Below are 27,422 nucleotides of genomic sequence, written 5' to 3' on the forward strand. Positions count from 1 at the left end.
AATGATGTGTCATTTGTTTCTATCTTAAAACTTGTTGCTCTTTCTACTAGGGAAAAGTGGCCCAGACAGCTTGCATGTCAGCCTGCCAGCATCTTTCAACATCCCTAATGCAGATGCTACTGGACAGTGAATTAAAACAAATAAGCATGGGAGCAATTCAGCAATTTAATTTAGATGTGATACAGTGTGAATGTAAGTAGATGTTCCAGAATTCCTTTCTCTATCTATCTTAATACTGCAAAAAAGTTCTTTAAGTCATATAGTGATATTTTTTCCATAATCTACTAAAGTTTTGTCTTAAAAAAAATGTTACAGTACAGCTTCTTGTGAAGTTATTTATGAGTAAGTATGTTAACATCTCTGGGAAAATTTTTTATGGAACTTTTTCAACTCAAGTATCTGAGTACATCTGTTGTTACTCCTAATGGGATCATAATCACTATATGCAGTAAAAAGACTATAATCTTGTACAAAATTGCCCAAACCCACTACATAAATATTGGGCTTTTATAGTTGAGCAAAAAAAAAAGTCAAATGTCTGTGAAATTTTAAGTTTTCCCTCTTGAGTTCATTCATTATGATACATTTTTTAAATGTGCTGTTACTTAGGGTTTCCTCCCTCCTAGAACTACTACTGCCTTCCTCACTGTGCAGAATAATAGTACTCATTTAGTACTCATCATCAGATGATGTTTTATTCTCGCTTTTCAAAATATGGCATCAACATTATTTTATAAAACTGGTTCAGTCCAGCACTGAGGGCAGGATTAATTTCCTCATATTTTGCATGGAGCTCACCACTGAGGGTGAGCTGTTAATCTGCATGAAGTAAGTTACTGCTGTAGCATTGTTGTCATGCATGAATAGGTTTTAGGTCTGGTTTATAGTTGATGACTGAGATACGGTGAAAAGGCTCACTAGCATTTTTTTCAGTGTATATTTTTAAATTCTTACACTCTGTTTTTTTGAAGTATCTTTCCTTTATGGGTTTAAAGCATGGAACTCAATGATTTTGGTGACAGCTGTGAAATGGGACAGTTCTGCAAGGCATATCCTGAGGTTTTTAGTTTGGACACATGAAAAAAGTTGTTGACTACTCAATTAGCAGCCACCTGTGGGAAACTGGTAATTTGATTTCAAGCCATTTGGTTAGATTCACAAAGGTTTCTTGTGGGAGTCCAGGGACAGTTAAAGGGCATTTTTGACATTTTAACCATACACTTGTCTTGCCTTCTCCTGCCTTATTTGTTACATTCCAGCTAAACTCTGTAACAGGTAGAGCAGACATCTTTCTGACAGTCCTTTGTTACACAACCTTAAGGCCTTTCCAGTGTGTGGATGGAATGGACTGATGGGATTATCAGGGTCCAACTGAAAAAATGTTTGTAATCATGACGTTAAAGTTTGTTTCGTGATTGAAGAAATTGTCCAAACAGATGATGGTTTGACTTTTGTTTACTCTTAGTACGCTTGATGTTGCAAATTTAATAGAGTTCTTTTCAGTTAGGTAGGTATGGGTACGTGTATGTGCATGTGTTTCCTAGATGTGAAAAAATACCAGTTGTAAATGCAGAAATTCCGTAGTATTCATAATACTGACACCGTAATCATTCATCTAGACAAGCTGAATTGGTGCACCCACTAAACGGTCATCTGCCTTCCAAATTAATAGTGTAACAGCAAAGACAGCTTGTCCACTACCATATTATTCTATATTCTATAAATTTTCTTCTAATATTTAAAATACCATCTGTGAACACCACAGTACTTCAGTACTCTGTGTAGATTAACCAGTTCACTGTTTTGCTCAGGAATTTCTAGCGGTACAGGGGATAAAATGCATGCCTTGCAGGTGACTTTCACAGTATGAACAGTATGTTCATAGTAAATTAATGAGAAGTCCCAATGAATCTGTCTGTCATCTGGTCTCTGGGTTGTTTTCAGACCTTTTCCTTCTCAGCCTTTGTCCTGTTATGTACCATCCTAACTTCTGTTACCACTCTTTCTACCATGTTGGGTTGATGCACAGTGGAAACTTCCATCAGTGAGGAGATCTTGGTAGAGTTTTATTTCATATAACTTTATCACATTTCATTATTTTAAGATTAAAATATAACCTTAAGACAACATATTTTGTAATATGTAGCTGTTACACTGAGCATACAGTATGGACAGGACATGGGAAACCTTCAGCCAAAATGAGAAAGTTTCAGAAAACTAGTAACTTGAAGACTGAAAAACGCATTCTTTGCACCATTGCATAACTTGTAGCATAGGCTGTACAGATGCAAATAGAATACACTTTAATCCTGGCTTTTTGCAAAGCTTTTAAAGCATATTAGAAAAAAATTGGTTTTGCACAGAAACCTTTTGAGTAGTTTAAATATAATTATGGAAGCTTGTCAGAGTAGTATGTTGCAACAAATGACATCTTACAATCTGTGGAATAAGGGATTGACACAAGATTTTGCTCAGACTGCTTTGCTGTTGTGGTTTCATTCATAAGGTCCATCACAGACACATTCCAGGCCTCACTGTGGTGCCTGTGATTTATGTTCTTGCTCATCACCCTCCCCCAGCTTTATTCTTTGACGCTTTGGGATTAACGGATACGTCAGTGACATTTCAATTAGTGCTTAGAGTGTGCGAGTAATTCACAACTGTTGGGAAGTTTCCTACTGTATTGTATACATGGGTTTGACATTTTACTTATAGACACAGTGGGGGATACTCAGATTTATTTTGAATTACGAAGTTATGTGAGGTGTAGAAAGTTATGAATATCTGAAGATATATTTTTTAAAATTCTTGGCAATATTCTAGATATTTATTCTGATCTTTAACATTGCATTTTTATACTTTCAAATATGAGCTGGAAGAGATCTAAATAAAAGCAGGGAAATGTAATTACTTGTCAGACTTTTTCTTTTCCATTAAAAAGCAATCAACAGTTGAACCAACAATCCAATCTGTTAATGAGCAGCAATCTGTTAAAGTCAGTTAAGTGCTGAAGTTCTTACCCACAGCAAATAGGTAGAATAAGTGGACTTCCAAAAAGGAAGGTGGAAGGAAAGGCAGTGATATTGTGATGACCTCTGGGATTTCATTGTCCTGCACTGCATTTCTGTGTAAAGCACCCAACTTTAAAAAGCAGAGCAGAAAATCTGGAAATATCTGATACTTTTGCTCAAGAAGAGAAGTGGTATCAGGTGGTCTTCCCTGATGGTTTATTAAAATAAAAAAAGTTATCATCTTCTTGCTCTGCATCTAAGTTTTTTTTATTTTCCTTCAAAACGTTCCAAAAGCTTTCAAATTTATATCAGATTGTCCTGTTCTAATTGAAGTATTTCTCCACTTCCTCTACATATTTTATCACTTAAAACAGCATTTTACCTCCATATTTTACACCATTCTTTTCAGTGGTGATCTTCCACTGGGATAATAGGGATTCTTACAACAGTATTCAGAAAAATAGAATGTACTAGGTCCCATTGAATAAAACCCAATGAATAGTCTTTTGCTTGGACATTGCATTTCAGTGCCCTGAGGAGAGGAATGAGTTGGGGAGGGGAGGTTTTTGCTCACTTTATGACAAGCAAGGTGTACTAGAAAAAGAACTTTTCAGAGACACCATCCAGACCTAGATACTTACATCAGATTTTTATTAAGGAATTAGAACTTGTCAGAAATTCTAACTGCTGGAAGAGTTACGTGTAATTTTTATAATGTATGTATTTTAACATAGGTGAGTTGTGAGACAGGATTAATTGGCAGAAGAGGCGGTGTGGTTGAGTGAGCATCCTTCTTCACCCAGACGTGAATCTGTGCAAGGATGAAAAGGTTCTGAGTCCTGTCTGTAAATGAGCATGGCTAAGCGGAGAATTAGCGCAAAGCAGGTTGCACTATACCTTCCTAACCAGCCCTACTGGCTTCCTGCCAGTCCCTCCTTTTTCACCCAAAGTATGGAGAGGTGCAGTATGCAAGAGCAAGGGAGATGTTGACCCAAGTGCTCTCTGTTGAGCATACATGAAGGTAACCTTCAGGTGGCCATGCCAGAAGCTGAGGAACCCAAATCCTGGTTTTCCTTGAGAAGGCTTTCTACTCTTCTCTGGAGGCCCCTCATTTTACCTGCCTCCTCTTCCATCTGGGAAGTCAGGTTAGCTTAACTCACTTGAGGCCATCCTTCATCTGCCGGTCACATATGGCAGCGAGGGAGTGAGGGAAGCAGGGAGATCTCGCTGGTGCTGGGGGCAGGGCTAGGGGCTGCTGCCCGGCCAGCTGGCAGCTCCCTCAGCAAGGCTCCCCTCCAGGCATGTTTGAACAGCTGGAGCATCCAACAGGGCTGCAAAGTGGCTGCAAAGCTGGGCTGCTGAGATAGTCACCTGAATCTTCGCTCTTCGTTTAAAAAGGCGTTTGTGGCTTTGCTGTCCTGCCTGTGAATCAGTGTTATGAGGCTGAAGTAGAACTGTCCTAATGTAGCTTTTGATCCACAGCCTGGGTCTTGATTTTTAATTTCTGCCATTGAGCAGCAAAACTGTCAGGAATTAAGTACTGAATTCCAGGACCAACAGAGAGGCATAGCCAGAGGATGGCTAAAAGATGGGTTTGGAGAGAATAAAATGAAAAGACCTGTTAATAAATCTAGAAGTGAGAAATTCAGTACAAGTTACAGGTCAAGATGTCTTAAATTCCATTTTAGCAGACACAGTCTTTTCCTTAAGATATCCATTAACACATACATACATCAGTTCACATATATTCTGTATATAAAGTGTAATGAAAAGATCAAAGCATTCAAAAGAAAATGGGCTGAAGTTATCTTTACAGTATTTAAATTTACCATTCTCGCATATGTGTTACCTCCCCAATGTCAGCAAAGTGCAGGGAAAGAAGATGTTTACAAAAACCTTGTGAATAATAGATTTGTGTCATGTGTATTTGCATTTAATTTTCCTGAAAACATTGACGTTTCTGACTCAAACTGCCAGGCAGCCAGTTGTTTGCCCCTATGTGTGACAGTTTAATGGTGATCTTTGCATTTCATTCTCATACATTATAAAATTCCTGAATGCTCTTACGCACACTATAACAACCAACGAACCAGCCCCCTACCCCTCCAAATCCTCTTTAAGTCTAGAATGAATGTAGGGGGTGAATATTTTAAAAGATGTATATATGACAATGTTTCATTACTATCTGGAAAAGGACCCTTAGGACAAAGACATTAAGAATGTTAATCCTGTTCTTATAGTATCTTCCTAAAACACTGTGCAGTAGAAAATATTTAATTAGCTTTTAAAAATTGTTAGCAAAACTTAAAAGCTCTGAGCTGATGGCGGAGGGGGAATTGTCTGACCGTTACCGTAAGTAGATTATCTTTTTGCCCTTTGAACTCATGAAATTGTAATAGTGAAACAAATTCTACTGTAGTCACCTGTCAAAAATGACCCAAATGTGAGAATAAATGCTTGTGCTATAATGAGTGTCCATGGTGTTGTAAATGCATTCGTAGCATAAAATTGTGAAGAGAGCAAAGCCTATACAATAATTAAGTTTGGCACCTTTTGTGTTTCTTGTTCTGTAGCTGCAATGGTAGTAGGTACTATGCAGAGAAGCTAAACCATACTCCATTATTTAATGCATTAGGATAAATTCCAAACTGTGTTAGCCTGATGAGCTGCAGAAAGGATGCAAAAATTTGCCCTGTGGCCTGTAAAAGTATCCCGCTGTAGGAAGGTATCTTGCAAAGTATAAAGTGCCACTAGCTAACTGAAAAGTTTTGCTGCAGGTCACACTTTTCAGTTCTGTAACCATTCCTTTGCCGTAAAGCTGCCTTCTCCCAGTGCTACCATTGTGGAGGGGCTGGAGGAGGCTGGATTCTAGCAGGGGAAGCTGGTCTCAGTGTACTGTGTGTGAACGGGAAGTTACACAGGATCAGATACAGGGGGGCCTTTATCTTTCGAGAATTGTACAGGTTCTCTTTCCTTGTTCAGGGGATGGAGAGAAGACCCCTTCTGACCAGCACACGCTTACCCTCAACCCATGTATCTCTTTTTAGCTGTTTGCTATGGGGCATTGCTAAGAATGCCCTGCTATAAGATGGTGTTCCCAATTTACACGCTATGTTTGGCTGACCACAGGGGCCAGTGTCATAGGCCTGTCTGTCCCTCCCAGTGGCTGTGAAATACCTGCAGAAGACATGATGGAGACACCCAGCCCTTTAGCCTAGGGTGTTCAGAAGGCTGCTTTCATAGGCCTGGACTTGTTTTGGTTTTCTGCAGGTTGGTGCTTGTACAGACTGTTTTCTCTTTGCTGCTTTTAAAGAGTTTATTATTAAGCAAACTCTCTCCATAAAATGGTGGGTTTAAGATACGCTTTTTCTACTGTCTTTTATTGGCCATCTTTTTTAATTAAGAAAAGCATCTTTGTGGTAGATTGAAACTCCCTGAAAACTCCCCTAGAACGTTGGCGTTACTTATAAAGTAGGAAAACCAGACAATTTGAAATTCAGGCTTGAATGCAGTAATTGGTGAGCATTTCCCAGCTGTTACCAATACTTTTCTGTGACATTGCAGTGTTCTCCCTAGGGAGTTTGACTGCTATTGCTTATTCCTTTAGTTGACTGACAAAGAGTCAAGTCATATTCCAATCAATTAATTCTCCTCTTACATGACTGTCCATAAAAAAATTTGCGGTACTATAATACAAGTAATAAATTCTGCCTCTATCCCTAAAGCTACTACTTGGATACTCTATTCATCTACTGTTAAGCTGTTCTTAGGTACTCTGAGATGGTCTTAGCAGCTTCTTGTACCACTTAAGTAAGAATCTTTTATTTTCATTTACAATTGCATACCATTAAAATAATAATTTTTAGACTTGTGACTAGTCTATCTAAATTCGTATTAGTCTGCTTTAGGCTGAAACTATACATTCAGAAGTAAATGATTGAGCCCATTATTTTACCATCATGTTAGCTCGGACACCGATGTCTTTCTGGATGTTACTTTCACATAATGATCCAAATTTTCTAACTAGCCATTAAAGAAAATTTTATTAAGGATTTTGTATTACTTTTAAATGTTAGTAGGATTCCATGTGGCACAGTAGAGTTGAGTACTGGATGTGGAAATATTTTTGATACATATGTTCTGTTTCCTCTACCATTGAATGACCTGTTTCTCAAACTGAGAAAAAAGTTACCTTTCAGTGCCTCAAATGATACCTCTCGAAAACTATTACAGTAATATCTACTTTGTTTTATTAAGGGATCTAACTAAAGAAAAATTCTTTTAAACTCATTTGAAATAAGATGTCTAACTTGAGTGGGGATGTGAGGCAGTGGGTGTTTGTGCAAGTTTCTTTGTTACTAACGTGACTGGGATAAGAACAACAAAAAGTATATTTATATTTAAGTTTGACTATCATTGATAGTTTCCTGATTTAAACAAATAGCTGCCTTTTTTTCATTTCAGTATTTTTTTTGTATTTTGAATATAGTTTTGCCTTCCAATTTTGACAGCCGATTTTGGGGTTCAAAAAGAGCAGAGTTTTGTTACTGATAGGCTGGTTAAAAGATGTGGATGGGTATTTCAGCTCTGCTCTGACTGTGGCACGTAGAGCTTTCCACCTGTCATCTATACATTAAACTAACTCCCACCTTAGTGTTTGTCTTTTATTGGTGTTTGGCTGGAGGTGGGGTTTTTATAGTGCGGATGCTGTAACAGAAGCAGTTGTTTGAAAATATGTTGACAGCATGAATTGGTATTATTTTGAAATTCTTCGGTAATCATTCACCTCAGGCCAAAAAAAGGTGTTGGCTTCTGTGGTTGTAGCATTACTACTGGATTAGAATTTTATGTAGAATTCTTAATAATACTCCTAAAGCTATTATTCTTTGGGTTGATTGGAGAAAAGATGGGAAAGTTGTCCGTCAGTTTGTTTGGTTTTGATCATTGTGAGTTTAATCTATTTCAGTTTAATCTATTTGTGAGTCAAACTAGTTTCATTTTAATACTAGCTAGTATTTATATTGCATAGAGCTTGATTTTCTGTTCGATTTTTTTTTACCAACTCTACATCTGTAATATTTTTAAACTTTCTTTGCAGTGTTTGCTAGTTCTGAGCCTGTGCCAGGATTCCAGGGAGACACCCTGCAGTTAGCTTTCATCGACCTCAGACAAGTAAGACACTAGTTGTTGTTTTTTATCCTACTAATTTCCCCTTTTGACCAATGCTGAAGTTATTAAATTCAAGAACCTTTCATGTTTTTGCATTCCCATGTAATTAGTTTTGAAAAGCAGCTATTTGAAGTGTTATTAGTGGCACTATTCCCTGTAATTTAGGATAAAACTGTTTCTCCAATGTGTTGTTAGGGGGCACTGTGCTACTGGTGGTACTGTTGCGTGGCTATGAGATTGAATTCTGGTCCTGACAATTTTGTAAAGATCCTGTGACGCCTTTTTGCAAGAGTGTACATGTTGCCCTGGTGTGTGCTGGCCAGATTCCATTCTGAGCAATTGCTCCTGTCTACAAAACTACTCCCTGGAGAGCAGATTCGAGCATGGTATTATTTAGCATTTCCTTTCCTTAATTTGTTACATAGAATTCTTTTAACTTTTAAACTGTTAGAAAGCAGCTTTATTCCAACTGGCTGATCTTTATTCTATATCAAATCTAATTTTAAATGCCTGAATATTGGAAGCACTTTTCCACAGTTCTTGCTGAAAGAAAGGTTTTTCCAGACTAAAATCTACTTACCTTATTTTCACGTAGTTATTTCTATTCCCTGCTCTCTGTAAATTCTGATCCTGTATCCACCTGTAGCAATTACTTTTCAAAAACTTTTCATACTTGAAGTAAGCTTTTAGAAAGGATTTATTTCACAAAATTGCAAGTATAAGTGTCATTTAAATAGTGAAATGAATAAATAAGTGCGCATGGAGGGTCTTTAGCTTTCTATGCGTGTTCGTGATATTTTTCAGCACCATTATGAGCCTGTCAGTCATCAGAAGAGAAATGTAGAAAGAGTTCCATACCAAATTATCTATAAAATAAGAACATTTTTGCTTTTAATAGCTTAGTAGGTTTTTCACAGCAAGATTATGAAAAAGAATTTCAGAAGGGAAAATTCCTGAGGCAAAAGTATGCTGGTTTCTCATAATAGTTAGAAATGACGTGATTAGAGTGTCTTTTTAAATGAAAAAGTTAAAAGGTAAAGATGTCTGTCACATCCTCACAGTAATACAACAATGCACAATATCTACAATGGGATAAGCGTGGTCTACGTGAGGAGAATATAGAATCGTGACCATAAGATTTGTTCACGTGATACCAGTACATTAGGCGTTCCAGAATTCAGTATGTAAAGATGCACTCTGCCAGACTTCAAATACCACAAGTCTTGCCTTGACTAGCAGCCTTCCTCATTTGGATTCTTTTTTATTCTCCTTTTATTGTCAATGTTAGAAGTGACTAAACATCTTCCAATTTGTACTAAGTCTGTTTAGTTGAAGGGAAAGGATGTTGAGAGATTTTGGCACCATTTCTGTCGTCTAACTAATGGTATAAATCCTTGCAGAGCCCATGTTTGTTTCAAGGGAAAACATGATTTCCAGCTATGCAGGAGGGCAGGGTGTGTACATACTTGCTACAGGAAATAAATAATATTTTTGTATGTTTTAAGCACCAACTGTCGAGCATGTCACATAAATAGGGATTATGTTGATTATGATAGCTCTCAGTTTATGTTAGCAACTTATATTTAGAATTCTTTTGATGTAGGTAATGCTTTATAGAGGATGCTCTGTATGCCATGTGAATCTAATCGATTTCAGATACTTTATAAACAGCAAAAGTCTAGGCAACTCTCTTTATTGGGTTGCAACTGGAGCTTGTAGATGTAGAATAGTTCTAGTGTATTTGTTTTGTTTTTACTGTATTATTGCATGCCTCACCAAAAGGTATTGCAAGCACACATTAAAAATGTTTACCATTTAGTAAGGACATGCAGTGTTTTCCCTCTCTTCCTTATTTGTGATCCATTTCTATCTTAATAGAGCGGATGACAGTTCTTTTCAAGAATACTTAGAAAGGCAACAGAGCCTTTTTCAGAAGGTTCTTATAAAAGGTCATGCTTCTGTTTTTTAGTTTGAATTTGATACTTCTTCATGAATTGCAGGATATGAAAGATAAGGAAGTAGGTCCAGTGGTCAGGTTTTACCTGCCCACCCGGACTGTGCCCTGAGGTCAAACTCCTGATATTGGCTGTTTGGTACAGAGGAGCTGATGACAGGTAGGGGCTGATACAAGGGGAAAAGCTTGAACCATATCAAAGCTAAAAGGCAGGAGATTTGGGACTCAGTGAGAGACTGTAGCTAAAAGATGGATCAGCAGGATTGCCCTCTTCTTAAAAAGCAGCTGACCTGCAAGGGAAAAGACTTTATCGTCCTGCCAATCACATGGTTGCTAATGGAAGCCAGTTATCTCAACAACGGCTTACTCTCTCTCTGTTGTACTAGGGCAACGTGTAAGATTAATGAGGATCGGACAGTAGAATATTGTAGCGCATTTTACTAAAGAAGTCGCTTACAAGGAGCCAATTTGGAAGACAAGAGAGGGAAGAGCTACACTTGCATGATTGCCATGGAGAGAGGAGCAGCTTTGTAAATAATTGCCGTAGATATTTTTGTTTTAACCATTCCTGATCCTCTGTCTTTCCCTGAAGACAACGTGTGGACAGCATGTTGTCCCCCGCAAGCCCACTTCTCTCCTCCTTCCTTCCACAGACATAGAATAGTAAACAGAGAAACAGTTGGCATGAGAAAGAGTTGCTTCTGAGAAGAGTAGTTAGTAGCAGGAAGCTCTGTAGAAACCCAAGTCGATAAAGATTTTTGTGCTGTTCCCATAACCATAGTATCTCAGTGTCTTACATAGGTGACTCGGTGTGTTTGGCTAATCATACATAGTGCATACTAATAGAGAATCACATGGCCATGGTCATCTATAAACTTGCAACTCCAGCTAGTTTAGCAGCTCCTAAAGCAGCAAGCAACTGCTAAGAAAACTGGGATAGATTCATGGTTCTCTACAGCTCCAGTAATTGTGTCATGCCTCATGCCATTTGTCTTACTGTGTGACCCGAGGTCATACCTACACGCACCCTTTCACCCCACTTAATTTAAAGCCACTGAGAGGCAGCCAGCTCAGCAAGGCGATTATCGAAGTGGCATGTGCTGCTTTGAAGAGACTGGTCTCTAGCATCTTGTGAAGATGACCCAACTCTCCTGTGGCCTGCATCGCTCTCTGAAGATAAGCTTTTGCTACTGTCTATATAGGGAGCCTGGGTAAATACTGCAGTGGCCCAAAGCGAGGTGGAATGAACTCTGGGGATTTTGCTACCAGTTCAGATCCTAGGTCAATTGGAATTAACCTTCAAAAGTAAACAGGTTTTAGTTCGTCCTACTTTAATTAGTCTCTGAGGAAGCTCAGCCTCAACATGAATTAGTTTTGTCCTGGTTATGATCTATTCTTCAGTGCCTAAAGACTAGAGTTACAGTTCTGGAATGTCAGGCAGTTTCTTGGATGTCCTAGACACTCAAAAACTGTGAGGAAGAGGCCTGAATCTTACAATTTGTGCCTTGCTCTTTGGAGAGCTGTTGTAGTGTGTAGTGGACAGGAACAATAACCTTGTGGGTAGCCTGAGAGGTCAACAGTTGCTGTCCTACGGCATATTTCCTGATTCTTAACCAACTGTGTTGTAACAAATGCCTATTCTTGAAATCAAATCATTGCCTGCAGTGCTATAACCTAAGCTGCAAATGTAGCTTGATTTTTTTTCACTTTTGACTTCACAAGTTGTTTCTAGTGTTTCTCCCCACCCCAAGCACTACTTCAGTTTTAAACAGGCCTTGTTCCTCTACTGTCTGATCTCAGACAAGTACTCAACTAGCTTGATGATTGTGGAATTTCCTTCTTTTGCCAGGGGTGAGGAGAGCTGTGTCTCATCTGTGTTCTTTTGCCGCTTATGTACACGTTAACATCCTCCAGTTGCTGTCAGTGCTGATCCTGCAACAGGGACAGCCATCTCAAGTGACCGTAATCAGGTGCTGTTGGCAATCCCAGAGTTAAGCAACCACCATATCAGTATCTCCATCCACATGGCAACATAGAGTTTGCAAGTCTGATAGTGGTGTCCCCTAGTCTGGGAGACCAAGGGCTGTGAACCACAAGGTCCATAAATTCTGCATAGGTATGGGAAAAAATTCTCAAAAGATTTTCAGCAATTTCTGGGTTTTGCTAGCATTAGAGAGAAATTAGGCATAAAATCATAGTGCAATTAATGTGATTAATATATAACGTGCCATGGAAACATTAGAAGATATGTTTTTGACAGGCTTTTGTTTGCTGTCTGTAAATAAGCATGTGGATAAGCACTTCTATGAGCTCAAGTTATTGGTAACGTACAATATGTATTCCTTCTAAAAATCGATACCTGATATTTAAGAGCATAATACATTTTCTTCTGATTCAAAGCATAATGGAAATTACATTGATAGTTTCTTGGATTGCTTGTCCATTTACTTGGTAATGTATTTTCTGGCATATTGTTGGTGAGAAATAGTGCTAACCTTCTGAACTGTAGTGTTGCATGCGACAGATGTAAGTTTATTTGAAGGAGAAAATTTTTGCTAGTACTTAATATAGTCCTCCTCTTTCTTCTTTGCTTCTCATTCATCACTGAGAGAGGATACTTTCCATCTGATAAACTCAAAAGTAACTTACTATATGTAGGAACTGTAACAGATCACTGGGCTTCAATCCCAGCCACAGGATTGTCTGCCACTAAAGGCAGGCTGACAGCTTGGTCTTCCCCACTGTTTTCTTTGCAGTGTTTAATTTGAATTAATTTCCTGTGGTAGGAACTGCATTTCAGCTCTGGCTTGTCTCCGATTCCCCCAACATGCAGCATGCCGAAGCTTTCCCCATCTGTGTTCCTGTGGAGAACGCTCCTGAGCCCTTCAGTAGACCTCAGAGAATAAGTTGCAGCCTGTTGCCAAACTTGCTCACCACTCACTCTCGGAGGTCGAGGGCTCTAAAGGTGTGCTGTGGCTTCCTTCACAGGCTGCCATCCCACACAGTGCCTGGACTTTGAAATTAGTAGGGTACACCCCCCCAGCCTCTACTCCAGAGAAGAGTCTTGAGTTGAAAAAAAAAAAATCAATTAAAAATCAGGATTTTCCAAGAGGGAGAAATCCCTAACAGTATGTTTAGGAGAAACTCTTAAAAACTTCAGAGTTTAAAGATAAAAGTAAACCTCTTTTTCATAAGACAACAGTTTGAATTTTTAATTAGCAAGTAGTATAGAATATTTCATCTTTCGCTTCCTGAGGGAAATGGTTGTTGAGACTTTCATCTTCACAGAGGCTCTTTCACAATGCTTACTGATCCCTTTCCCCATGCCATGCACTCCCTAGCTTCTCTGAACAAGCAGAGGAGCATGTTACATCTGTAACATGAAGCCCAGCCTGGGGGTGCTATGTAATGGGATTTGTGCTTCTCTGATTTTCAGTGCAATGCTGCTTATTCAGCTAAAGAAAGGAGCTCAGATTTCAGACAGCAACAAAACAGGAGTTGCACCTCGCTGGATTTCAGACCATAGATCCTCACGTTGCTGGGGCAGGAAAGCAACAGTCTTACTGGCCTTCCCCTTCTCCGTAAACTGACTCTGCACTAAAGCAGGAGGGCTTGAAGCACACTGTGAGCACAACAGGGACACTTAAAGGCTCAATATCTCATGTGTTTGCATCATACAGGGGTAGCATGCGTATACATACATACCTGCATTCAAGATGACAGTTTTTTTAGTATAGGATTTGAGTATAGTATTTAGCACGCTAAATGTACGTTATCAGCTTGTGGGGACACACAATGTCTTTTCAGAGTACTACATTCTTACAGGTAAATGGGAATTCTTCACACAAACATGTTGATTTGATGTAAGCACTTATATTCCCCAATGAAACGTCTTACCTTTGATTTCTCCCTTTCAACTAAATTCTGTGAAGCCTGTAGGTAAATCACAGTAGTCTCAGATCACAAGTTGTGTGTATAGATATTTGCAAGGAAGACCTCAATCAGTGCTCTGTACACAGAAACAAGCCAGCTCATTACCGGGATGGGATTTATACCTGCCAGCTGGTAAGAATTAGGAAGCTTTGGAAACAAACGCACAGAAATTAGCAGCGGGAGGTCGGAAACAAGCAGGGCTTTGGATACACTATCTTGATAAGGATTTGCAGAATCAAAGCAGGATGGCAAGTCAGTCATTTCCTGGCAGTAGGTATTTCTACCCTGTTACTGCCAGGAAGTAGGAGCACACGTGCCAGGTATTAGATGCATGTTCTTTGGGACATAAATCATTCATCAAATTCAGTGCATGACAGATTGTATCTAGTTCAACATCTGAATGCCCGCTTTCCAGCAGAGAAGGGCAAAAAACATGCCAGTAGCATACCAAGTTTTTGTTCTAGATCCTTGCTTACTGACAGTGAGGGGGCATACCTGAAAACAGGTTTGAAAAACTCAGTGTACAGATGCTGTTACTTCACTTCAGTAGCCCTATCAATACCTTACTTAACGAAGATGATACTCATATGGCCATTTAACTACAAGATACAGTACTCCATCTGTGGCCAAAACTGTACCAGTTCCTCCAGAGGAAAGTGTAGTAGATTAAGCATTATACCTTTCACCACGTAGTCTGTTGTGCACAAACTGAATGGCATCTCCTAATTGACAGTAAAGAATGCTGTAGGTACCTCAACCATGGAGGTTATAAAAAATAAGAAAATAATGTTCTTGTTTCTTTAAGCTAGTTCATCTAAAGGATACAGTCCTCTTAGGTCTCTGCTTACTGAACCAGATATACACAAGAATTAGGTGAGCTGACAAGAAATGTGTACTATATATTTAGAAAATGACAGAATTTGTGAAGCACTGGCTCAGCTTGACTTAGAGACCTGCAGATAACAGCCTTAGCATAAGGACGTAAGCCTTAGTTGAAGAAGAAGGGGGTTTTTGTTGTTAGGTGAATTTATAATTTTTGGAACTGAGACAGGATATGGCATTTATTGATCTCATTTATCATGTCAAGTGTTTCAGCTGCACTTCTTAGAGCAGTGCAGGGGAGTTCCAGCTTCTAAATATTACCATCATAGAAATTACTAAGAGTTACAACCAAAGGGGTTGATCAAAGCAGATTATTACCAAAAAAAAGGCAAAAGCTGCTGTCATGACTATTTAGATGGACATGTCTGAGTCCCTATCGAAGTATTACTAGCTGTCACATTTAATCAGGTTTCAGCTCTTCTTAGTCATGAGTACTTTCACAAGAACAGGTTTAGAAATACTTAATTAATTCAAAACCTACAGAGCTATTGTTATGATGAAAACTTTGTATTTGTAGAAAACCTTTCTGTTCAAGAAGGCTCATCCCATAGTTACAGAGGAAGTTCCTGTAAGATCATGACCTGGTTGGCCCTAAAATTGTATCCTTGGTAGCTGAAGTACATATTCCGTTTATACCCTGACTTTATACCTGGCCAGAACCCAAAGGCTTCACTTTTCTTGGGCAAGATACTACATTTCTTCAATAACTGGCATGCTACGTGTCTGGGAGACTATTTATGAAGCAGCCATTTCCAAGGACATTATGAGAGGAGACAATAAATAAGCTTTATCTGGAGGTTTTATTATTTTGCAGAAGGACCTGTTGGTATAAAGGTTTCAGAAGTTTCACTTTCAAATAATTTCTCAATTAACAGATCTCTTTCTTGAATTAGGAGTAATAGATCCACATGCCTATATTTGTAAAATCCTACTCACCCTTTCTTTGAGTCACTGATACACATCCCATTCAGTGGAAGTTCTTCAGAATCATTCAGTTATTCCAGTTTTCTTCTACTAGCAGTTTTGCGCCCCATCTGATCCTCGCCTTTATCTTTGTCATGTAAGAAATTATGTAAATGCAAGGAAGGAAGGTTTGGGTGCCTGACTTCCCTCAAGTTTGTAAATACATTATATGAAGCCATTGTCATCCTGCTGACAGCCTGTTGCTGGAGGATCTCTGGCATTGTGTCTGGGCCCTTCTGTAGCCCTGAGCTGATGGATGGAGTTCAGTTTTGGAGCCCTCAGCTCCACAGGACTCCCTCTGAATCCTGCGGGTGGTATGTGGCTCCTATGAGTAATGAACAAGCATCGTTAATTGAACAACACAGGAGAAGAAAATTACTGTTTTCCTTCAAATTACTTATTATTTGTATTCTCTTAACATCTGTGCTTCCTGGTGTCCCATCAGGGAGCCGTGGGACTGGTAGCTGCATTAGCGTGTTCAGTAATTTCTACCCCAAAATTGCATACATCCTCCAGCCTTAGCTAAGCTGGTAGTATCACTGGTATGTGGTTTGTATTGGGCAACGCTACTAAACCCTTAAGCCTACAGATTTGCCTTCAGTATTTTTTCAGTTGCATTGATATATTTAGGTTCCATTTTTCTTCCCTCAGTTATCTGTCAATCACAGGCAGCAGTGACAATATGCCACTTTTTTCCTTTTGCTAGTTTCTGCTGTGAAAAAGAAAATTAGTCTGTCTCTTCTTTGGAAGTCACTATAGGGCAAATGTAAAGTCCAGTAAAATCAAAGGAATCTTTTACAATGAGAAAACAAGAATTGTTCTCTGCTTCAGAACAGTAACAACACAAGGAAGGAATTACATAGACTTAGTAAGGCAAGGACTTGAGTAAATGAAATGTAGCTGAGTGTTTATTCATTTGGATCATAGTGTCTTATTAAAAAAGATGTATGTTCGAAAGTGTTTGTACAGTAGGTACAATAATGTGACACTGATTTTCAGCTGAGTGTTTTAGCACTGCAGAAATACAAATGAAAAAATATTATTCTGACTATCTGACTGCCTCCACTCAGTCAGTGAAATCTGGGAGATGAAACCCTTTTTTTCTTTCTGTTAGTACAAAGATACTAACAGGTGGCAAACGAAATTATTTAATTTTGTACTGTTATGTAAATAACTGGTTTCTGAATTAGATGAACTAATTGTACTAGAAGCAGTATGGCTGAACCAGCATGTTCTTAGACACCGTTTTATATCATACTGGCTTGTACCATGTTAACATATATGGCTGTTGTGAGTGTGTCAGGTCTGGAGCAATTTGTCATCTTACAAGTTGCACTGATTTAAAGAATATTGAAATAACAAATAAAGTTTACATAGAAGATTCACATATAGGTTATTTTTTAGAACCTAAAGAAAAACTCTTGGAGAGGACTTTACCTAGAGCATTAGTAGCAAAGGAGCAGTGCAACTTGGAACACCCTGCAATCATAGAAAGAGTGACAGTGGGAGAAAAAAGGAGGAGTAAGAACAGAAATACAAAGCAACGGGAAGGGGCTGGGGGGAAGTCAAAAGATTAATAGACGGAAGCAGTAGATGAGGGTGAGAAAAGAACAATGTAAAGATACGGGATGAAGGACAAAAAGTTCCTGTCTATAAATTTACTTCATTGTTCTTATCCTTTTCTTTCTATGTTCATTTTCCATGGTTTGTGCTGAGACCCATTAAGAACATTTCTTTTTTAAACAGTAGAAATTTGAAGAGATGTTTTTACCCAAAGGAAAGAAAGGACTTTCAGTACAAGTTAATGGTGTATAAAGGCCATGAAACCATCAGGTTGCCTTATTCCCAGGAGAGCGAAGCTTTCCCGGTTTCAGTGGTGTGCCTCCAGGAAATCATTCCAGAGGACACACAATTAGCCCACACTCTTCCAGAGTACACAGTGTAACATGATGCAGTTAAACCAGAAGACAGTTTTCATCTTTTGAGCCTGTGTAAAACATCAGTTGAGTATCTTACCCGAGATCTGTAAGAGAACATAGGCCATCGGATATTTTCCCATAGAAAGGAACATACAGTAGATACACACCAAAAAATGCAGGTTTAAAACCTGACTTATTTTCGAAGTAACCTGAAAAAATGCAGAGCCAGCCTTTTTAAGTGGCACAACTCAATGCATTCAGTTTCTTCTTTTCGCCAGTCTAAAGTTTAAATAAAAATATTTGCCCTTGCTTAGGGTGTGTGAGAAGGGCATTAAAAGTGGCTCTTTCATTTTAAGCACTAACAAGATATTGAGCCCTGTGGAAGGATAGATTTAATAATATAGTTGAAATGCACATCCAAATGATAGTTTTGGGAACGGTAATATGTTCATTGTAGTGTCTAACTCTTGCATGCATTGACATAGAGGATAGTAGTTTAAAAAGTTCACAGTGAAACAGAGTAATATTGAATGATACCCAGGTAACAGTGGGGGCAGGGGGAACCTGCATAACTGGTAGATTGAAAAGACACAAGCTAAAAACTCAAATGACAGTGTAAAACAGTCCCTGTAGCTTAATTAAATAAAACCAATAATGTGATTTAAACTTCTTTGAGTTAAAATTACTTTAATAAGGGTGTTAATTACTAGAGGATTAACACTGCTTACATGTGATAATAGATGTGGTCAGTCAATAAAGGGTGAGAATAATGTTCGTTTAAGAAGCAAAAGAATCTAGCACAGGATTACTCACCAGAAAGGGATAACATTTCAAAGTGACAAGTAAAATCAGAGGAAGAGGTTTTCAAATTGCAGGAGGCATTAGAGGCTGAATTGTGCCAGCGTTACTCAGTAAAAGTTCCATCTATATTGGGATCTGTTGGAGCTAAAATGGGAAGAGTAATTATTACAAATTACTTATTACATAGTTTGGAACTATTCTGTCTTCCAGAGCAACTGTAACAAGTAATTTTTCAGATTAAACATTTTAAGAAAATACTGTCACCTGAGAATTGAGGAGAAAAGGCACGTTCTAAAGGAAAAAGATTAACTTCTAAGAGGAATTAATTTCTTGAAGATGTTTTTCATAGAAAAGAAGTAATAATTGAACTATTGACATTAAGCAGAAAGGGGTTTTCCTCATCTCTTTGCAAATGTAGCAGCAGGAGAAGTAATATCTTTTGCAAAAAGGCCACTAAAGACAAATTCTGAGTTGTCCAGGTTTCTAGTTACTGCAACTTCCTGGGCTCAGAAGCCTTTGCTAAACCAGGCTATCTAGACAAGAAAAGCAAAATCAAGTACCAGTATTTTATATGGGCTGTAGTATTTGCTAAAACACTTTTAGATTAATTTGATAGATACAAATGTTGAAGTAAACACCTTGTAGTAGCTGAAGAAGAAAGTGAAGGTTGTCTGGGAAAGAATATGAAACTTCTGTCTAGTGATTATGGCTTTGCTTTTAACTTGTCTGTATTTACATTCCTGAGCTACTGATTGTGGAATTCCTTGTCCAGTGGTTCCCAGGTCTAGTATAGCTTTCCCTAAGGGGTGTAACTTCATCTGCTATGGAGGGTGGTTATGCAGCCATACCCTGAATGCACTACTTGGGAAGAAATAACTCTCTGTTTACAGTAAACTCATGACGAGCACATCTGTGTCTGTGCCTTATGGATTGCATTAGATTTTTGTTTCTGGATGCAAAGAAAATTATGCTGGTTTCTGGCCCATTACATCTTAGATTTCAGTGACTTTCCACATATTCTAATGCAGCACTCAAGATCAGCTGAGGTACTTTATTGAACAGTTGCTATATTTATATCTGCTTCCTCCATAGGCTTTTCAGAGAGATGCCTTGTATATAAAAAAGTGTTGAGGGCTTTGATGGCCACCTAAGAGAAGAATCTGGAGCACTGAGACAGATTTATTGATTTATTTATTTATTTTACATCTGCAGCTTTTTGAGAACCACACAAATCTTAAAAATAAACCAAACTAAAAAGTTATAGATTAAAAAATAATTATTCTGTTGTGTTGAAACAAACTATTTTCCCCTACCTCCCAGAACCCCAGGTTACCTCAGTAGAGATGTCTTTCATAGTGCACACTAGAGATCATGGACCCTTATGGAGAACAAATGCTGCAGATTGAAGAGATTCTCATAAACCTGATAGACCTAATGTTCATCCTCTTGTTAGGCTGGAAGCCTCAATCTCTGTAACAATGTAATTTCAGTATTTTTCTTACACAAAACACCTCTGGTGTTTTGGTCCAAGTCAGAATATGACAAGAAATAAATGGAAAGCTAGGAGAAGGAGATATCCTGTTGCCACTGAATTGCTAATTCCCAGTAGCCAAGCTGGCAGCTTCCTGGGTCAGTTCTGTGAGCTGAAGTCTTCATCTCCTTTGTGAGCACAAGGCTGAGCTGTGGAGCTGTGCCATGCTTACTTGTCTTCTGATAGGCACCTGTTTACATTTGCACACCAGGGCCATGTTTCTAAAACTCCTTCCTTCAATCCTAGAAGTAATTGGACTGAAAACTTGGAGTTGTAATTATACTTGGGCAGACCACTACGGATGTTTAGTTCTAGGGTACAGCAGCCTGATTTTATAGATTAGATGTGCATGTCGACAAGGAGAGTTTGGATTAGTTAGCTCAAAACAGCATTTGTCAGTTAATGACTTTATGTGGTGTAGTATATATACTGACCTCTGGTGAAACTGCAGGCGTCTAATGTTACATGGATACTGCTAGAGTATTAAATATGGCAGAAGGGACAAGAGTGTTCAGTTCCAGAACATAGTATAGAAATTGAAGTGAATGTGTTTTGTGACTAAATTTTATTCCAGTTACACCAAGTTAGATGACTTTTAGTTAGTCCCACCTTCTGTAAATCAGAGGTGGTTAAAATCTAATTTTAACATAGGATTTTGAAAATTCTGAATACATCTTTTTAGTGAAACACCTCAAATGGATTTTTACAGAAAGGCTTGAGACAAATGATACAGTTTTAATCCCCAAGAAACTTATTTTAAGGTACTGTGCCACATCACGTGCTATTTATGGCATTATTTTGTAGATGAGCAAATAGTTTAAAGCAAGCCTGTTATAAGTCTTGTGCAGCTGAAAAAACGGCTTATAGAAAATATAAGTTTAAATAAACTGAAGTGTAAAAATTGCCATTTAAATTAGTAATGATTTTAGTAAATGTCATTAAGTACTACTGGCAAACCTGTGTTTAAAAGAAAAAAACAGCAGCCAAATAAAATGACAGCTTAAATTTATCTATGGGACAGTAAATGCTTCATAATTTTGACAGCTGAAGTTCTTTTTTCAAAGTCTCATTCAGGTCAGAGGCAGATGTCCTGTTCTGGAGGGCTGTACTTGTCACCACTGTGTGCTGTTTGAGCATGTACGCCTCTGCATCAGAAGCTCAAAAACAAAAACAGCTGAATGACCTGACCATTGCATAATACACAGTTTTTAATCCACACAAATTTTACCATTGACATAGTTTTATGCTTTGTCTAAAGGGACTTCGTGTACAGGCTAACGGGCTTGACAGGAGCAATTTGGCCCAAGCCCATGCCCTCTGGAGCCTGACTGTCTGCCAGGCTCCTGCTTTTCAAACTCTTCCCTGTTTCTAGACTCAAAAGACTGTTCTTTTGCTACTAGTCCAGCTTATTCTTTAATGATGTACAACACCACGCTTCATAATAAACATTTGCACTGTAATTAAACAAATCTTCTTTGAAGACATATTACTTGTTGCTATATTGTGTATTTCGTAGGGCCTAGCTGTTTATATTTGCCTCAGTGACTGTTTTTTAGTGAATTTCTTCAGATGATACATCTTGAGCTCCTTGAAGTTTTAAGGGGATTTGTAAAAATTATACATTACAAGTGTTTTTCTGGTTATGGTAACAACAACAAGCTTTTTCATGTGACTTCAATAGCAAGCATGTTATTTTATAGGCAGGCCTAAGTTCATTTGAACTGCCAAAGAATAAAAAATGTATTTGGGCTTGCTCATGAATATAACAGGACCGGGCATCTCTCAAAGTGTACCTCAAGGTCCAGATTTTAGGAAATAATTCTGCCCTTTGGAAGAATGTAGATTGTAATGGGTTTATTTGAATACAAATACCTTCTGTTTTTTCTTGACATAATAACAGTTCCCAGTGGTTCAGCTGTCATAATCTCTGAATTTATGCATTTTACATTATGAATGTGTTAAAGATTGTATCCCAGCATTCATGATAATGAAATATATGATTTTTCACTTACAAATTTGAAACAGATGGAAACATTTAAATGTAAATGCGTTTCATTCTTGTGAGCATTTAAATGTCCCCAATTTAGGCACAATTTCTAAATGCGTAGTGCTTTTAAAAAAAAAAAAAAAAAAGGCACGTTTTTAATGCAGTGGCTTAAAAACTGAAAGACACTGCCTTTCTAACACAAACTATCCTTCCTTTGAAAATCCGGGGCTCAGTTTTCAAAGCATTGCCTAGGAATTTAGCCTGCGACCCCCATTGACACTAATGGGAATTGCATAGCTAAGTCCCCATAACATCACTTTGAAAATGCATTTGTTATACCAATCCAGAAAAAAGGCAGCATAAACTATAGGGAGACATTCACAGATCAACAGATCAATTTACACTTTGAAATACAAGACCGATGTGTGTTATTCCAGTTATGTGATCAGTAGGGGGGATTTTAAAATTCACCACATTCACAAAATAAGTCACCAGGAGTAAATAAAACAAAATATTTTGGCAAGTGGTGGGCAGACTTGCTAACCAGGCTAACAAGGTATTTGTCAGCAGTAACGAACACCTACTGATTGAGTGATAATGGCATTTGGTTGGTACGCTGTTATTCTACAGTTAGCAAACTCGTTGTCTTTTTTCCTTGTAAGCTGGACTTAGATATCTGTATTTTAAATACTTCAGTTGTTCCCTTGTGACCAGGAAATGTTTGGAGTGAACAAGACTTGTCTTTGTCTGGTTCTGATTCTGGTCCTTCACGTTTTAGTTCCAATCTAGTAAGTGCTTTCATGGTGTGCATGCTTTAATAAACAGGGAAATAACATTTGGTGAACTAATGGGGGGTGTTGTCTTCATGTTCATGCAGGGGGGGTTGGTTAATTTGTTGGAAATAAGTGTATACCTGTGTGACACACATTAATGTGTACTTGTGCATGAAACGTTAGCAGAGACTAAAAAGAAAGTATCATCGTTGTGTAGCCGTGTTATTGCAGTGCCTGTGAGTCCCAGTCATGGACCATGGCCCTATTATGCTGGGCAGAGTATAAGTATTTTAACAAAAGAAAGACAGTGCTGCCTCGGAGTTCACAAACCGATGTGATCATAGCTCCACTGAAAGGTTAACACTATGTCAGAAATTATGAAACAACAATGATTCTGGTTGACAGGCTTCCTCTTCAGTCATCAAACCCATTTGTTCTTCTGAATACAAGGTGTGTATAGGTACAGCGTGAGCTCATTTCAGTGGGAAATGTTGAGGAGTGGGATGTTTGTGGGTGGCTTTTGTGAGTTTACTGCTTTTAAAATGAAAAAATCTCTTTCATTTTTGGAGCATTTTAGCTCCAAACCCCAATAAAAATAGTAATAATTGAAATATTAATGTATTTGCTATCCCTTTATCTTAATGACTTAAATGATACATAACTAACAACAGTCATGGAGGTTTTTTCCTGTGTCAAAAGCCATGCATCCTCAAGGAAAAAATTGTAATGCTATTTCTGTACTCTTTCCTAGGAAAGGATTGGGTATAGCTTGCAGTTGTGTATGCTTGGCACTGTTCATTTCCCAGAAGAGTTCACCAGTATTCTAGGCCTTGGGATTTTTTTAATTAAAGAGGTCAAAATCCATTATATCAAAATTTCAAAGAATTTACCAATTAGCTGTAGTCTGCGATGCCCAGCAGGTGGCTTTTATACTATTAAAGGGAGATTGTTTCCATCTCTGATCAAAGCAAAAACAAAACAAAGGAAAATATAGAATATTTTGCTGTACACAGTGCAAACCACATGCTGTGTAAATTATAGGTGAAAACTGTACATGAGACACTGTTCAGTCATACCACTTCAAGAAAAAAATTAATATATTTTCACTGTTCCTCATGAGGATTTTAATGGTAATGTCTAAATCTGTTTAGATTACTAATTATCTGAGAAGATTAGACAGCTGAGAAGATTAGGTAACTTGCTATTTCCTAAAATGAAGATTTTAGCATTTTCTTATTTAAAAGTAAAAGTAATAATACACCATTAATTAGATTAATGAATTTGCTAGAAGTGAAATTGGTAAAAGCAGAGCATGCCAGAACGCCGCAAGATGCAAAGAAGTTCCAATTTGCACCTTTCAATGAATCTAAACTTCCCCGATTTTTGCCTACTTAAAAGAATGTTTGTGACCTTTTGACCCTTTTTGTTATCCCTTACTCAGAAAGGCCTTTATTCTGTAAGGCTTAGGTATAAAAAAATAAAAAGAGCGTTAATGGCATAACAGTCCTTTCTGATCACCCTGTGTAAGATGTTTATGCAAAGTGTCAATAGAAGCAATTGGCCTAACAGTGTGACAACCTGCTTTGCTTGGAAATGGGCTAATCTCCTGTTTGGGTTATCCAGAGGTCAGGTAAGGATTTCTTTTTTTGCACTCCCGTAGTGCCTGGGTACGTAACCTGCAAACACTGCAGGGCAAAAATCAGAAGCAACTCAGCCCAAGAATGCCACAAAGCATTTTTTTTTAATCTTTCTCTTTTTGCTTTTCCCGATTGTTTTTTTTTCCCCTGCCTTAGTTAATTTTTCCCTTCCTGGTCCCATCCCAGAGCATCTGAGTGTACAGCACATGACGATGACAGGGACTCTGCCAGTATCGTTATCTGCTGCTTCACTTTGTTGGGTTGGTGTGTTGAGTTTGTTGTTTGGGGTTTTTTTTTTCCCAAACAGGCATCATCATCCCGCTCTTTTTTGAAGTTCACGTGGAAACCTACTTTAAATCTCAGTTTTTGAGGGCTGCCCCTGTTGCCCTGTCACAGCAGGCTGGAACTCAATAAGCACTCAGGCAAGCATAGCGGGCCAGGCAGTGGGCCTTGGCGGGCTGCATGCTGTGAACTCCTGCCTCACTGAATCAGCTTCTGTGTGTTTTTATAACTGCTTTTTTTTCCCTGTTAATTATGCCCCAAGGCTGTGGAAAGACAGCATTTATCTGTTTCAACAGACTAAGCAGCAAGTGTTCTGACATGTTTATCAGGCAAATTGTACCTGACAAAAGGTAATTACACATGCAGCAAAGTCCAGAAGTAACTGGGTGATTAGGGGTTAATAAACTGTTTAGCATAAGAAATATTTGGCTTGTATGCAGAGAGAGTGGGCCTGAAGGACATAACTGACAGCGACAGGTTAAAAGAATTACTTTTCTTTTGGTGAAACGCTTGACTTTCCTTAAAGGTAAGCGGGACATTAAGCGTACAACACCTGGGTTTTATCCCCAGCTCCTGAATCACTGGTGCCTATGGTACAGCCAAAGCTATTTGCTGACACTCTTGCTACTTGAGATAACAGCACCATTCCTACTTGTACTAAGGTACCTTGATAATTTACAATTAGGATTTTTGTAGTATAACCAACACAATTGGTATTGTCCAATGGACACTGTCCCCATTTCTATCTGCAAAGCCCCCATCTCCTCTGTCTCTGTTGCTGTGTTGACTCTATGCATAGCTAGTCTGCAAAGTTGCATTCTCTTCAAAGATTATTCCTGACAGTTGCTCAAAAGTAAAAAGGAAAGGGCATCTGTATGATATCTGAGGATGTGACAAGAAGCTCAAACAGCATTGAAAGAGCCGGATGGTCAATTCCAGCAGCTCCCAGTGCACAAAATTCTCACGTAATTATAAGATGGCCTAAATACAGGACTGCAGCTAAGCTGCCTAGGCCTTTAGGTAATATAAGACAAAGCTTTATTGAGCAATGATTACCAGTAATTTCTAGCCGGACGTGGCTGTTATCACATAGATATTGAGAAAAAGAAAGAGAACTAATGTTGAAGAATAAGTGTAGGTGTCCTGTTTGAAACCAGAATTCTGACCCTAAAATCTTAAGGATTCTTGAGAACTTTTTTCCCCCTGTGGCATCAATATTGTAATGTTTTGTGTTAACAAACCCGTTAGGTCTTAAAGTAGGAATTCTTTTAACAAAAAAAAATAGTTTAGTATCTTTTACAATAAAATAATTGTGTCTAAAATAAAAGTATTCTAATTATAAATAGCAATGTTACCTGTATAATGTAAGAGATGACTCTAGCCTTTTATGTAAGTATATAGGAAGACCTTTTTTTCCGAGTGGCGTTTATTTCAAGCAGAAAGAGCTAAAGTTAGACATAAAAGGCATTTAGGAAATAAGTAGGCATGAAGAAAGTTAGAAAATCACAGTACTGTAGAGCATCATTCAAAATGCAAGTGCAGAACAGCCACCAGAAGCTGAAGTTACCTCTAATGTTAGAAGTGTATGTGTGACTAATAACATGGTTTGAGAAGGCAGCACTGTTTCATATACAGTAAAAGGAACATGCTGCTCTCTGATCATCAGCCTGATGATTCCAAGATGTTGGATAATGGTTCCACTTCTGTCACACCTTTGGAAGAGACAAATCCTCTAAATAAGGCAGAAGTGTATTACTATATCTATCTTGTAAATATAAGTGAGGGATTGGACAGTCTACTGGACACTGTATCTGCTTTACTAGAAAGAATATTTAAAAAAAAAACAAACTCGGAGACACACACCTGATACACATGCTTCTTTGCAAATTATTCCTAGTTAGAAGGGCTTCCCTTGCTTGCATGGAAGCAAATCCTGCTTCATTATAAATAAATTCTCAGGTATAGCATTGCCTGTCTTAGCTTATTTTTCATGGCTGTTATGGGATAAAGAGACTACAACAGTGCCATTGTTCTGGCATAGTAGAATACGTATATATCTGGTTTGTTAGGTGCTTCACAGTGTTTCAGCTGTGTGATAAGTGGGTTCTGACAGAACACCCTCGGGTGTTCCTTAGGTGGGGCTGGGTGGCTGACTAACAGCTAATGGTCTGCACTGCCTCCAGACTCTGAGAGTAGTGGAAGAGTGCCTTTCGGTCTGGTTTGAAGTATTTCCCATATATGTTAACTTTGGAAAGATGCATGCATGCAAAAATAAACATTTTTCCTGTTGTAATTTCAAGGCAAACAACGTACATTCTAACCTCGAAGAAGTCACAGCCAAGCAACACCAGTGTCATGTGCTACGCTGTGGATTTTGATTGATTTTTGAGGCAGGAAAATATTGATAAATATTTTTTATTTTATCAACAGGATCTGCTCTGTGCACGTGTTTCTCTTACTACAGTGTACATCAGTGTGGACCATTCCTTGCTAGACAATAAATCTCGTTTTCAGTTATGGTCTTGGTAATAGCTACAGTTTTAGTGGCTAAAATAGTAATAGGGAGATGTTGCTTTAATT

The 27,422-nt window shown here is 38.3% G+C and overlaps 1 protein-coding gene across 10 annotated transcripts in view; it reads left to right on the plus strand.

Annotated features, from left to right (window-relative positions):
* The window catches only part of EXOC6 (exocyst complex component 6), a 96,018-nt gene that overhangs the window by 61,758 nt on the left and 6,838 nt on the right, over positions 1-27,422 (plus strand). For all 10 annotated transcript variants that reach the window (XM_056353062.1, XM_056353069.1, XM_056353063.1 and 7 more), the window contains 2 exons: positions 51-192; positions 8,110-8,183. In XM_056353062.1, coding sequence (XP_056209037.1) covers positions 51-192; positions 8,110-8,183 — 216 coding nt within the window. The remainder of the gene's footprint in view (positions 1-50; positions 193-8,109; positions 8,184-27,422) is intronic.

The sequence above is a fragment of the Falco biarmicus genome, chromosome 9 (assembly GCF_023638135.1).
Source record: "Falco biarmicus isolate bFalBia1 chromosome 9, bFalBia1.pri, whole genome shotgun sequence".
Lineage (NCBI taxonomy): Eukaryota > Metazoa > Chordata > Aves > Falconiformes > Falconidae > Falco > Falco biarmicus.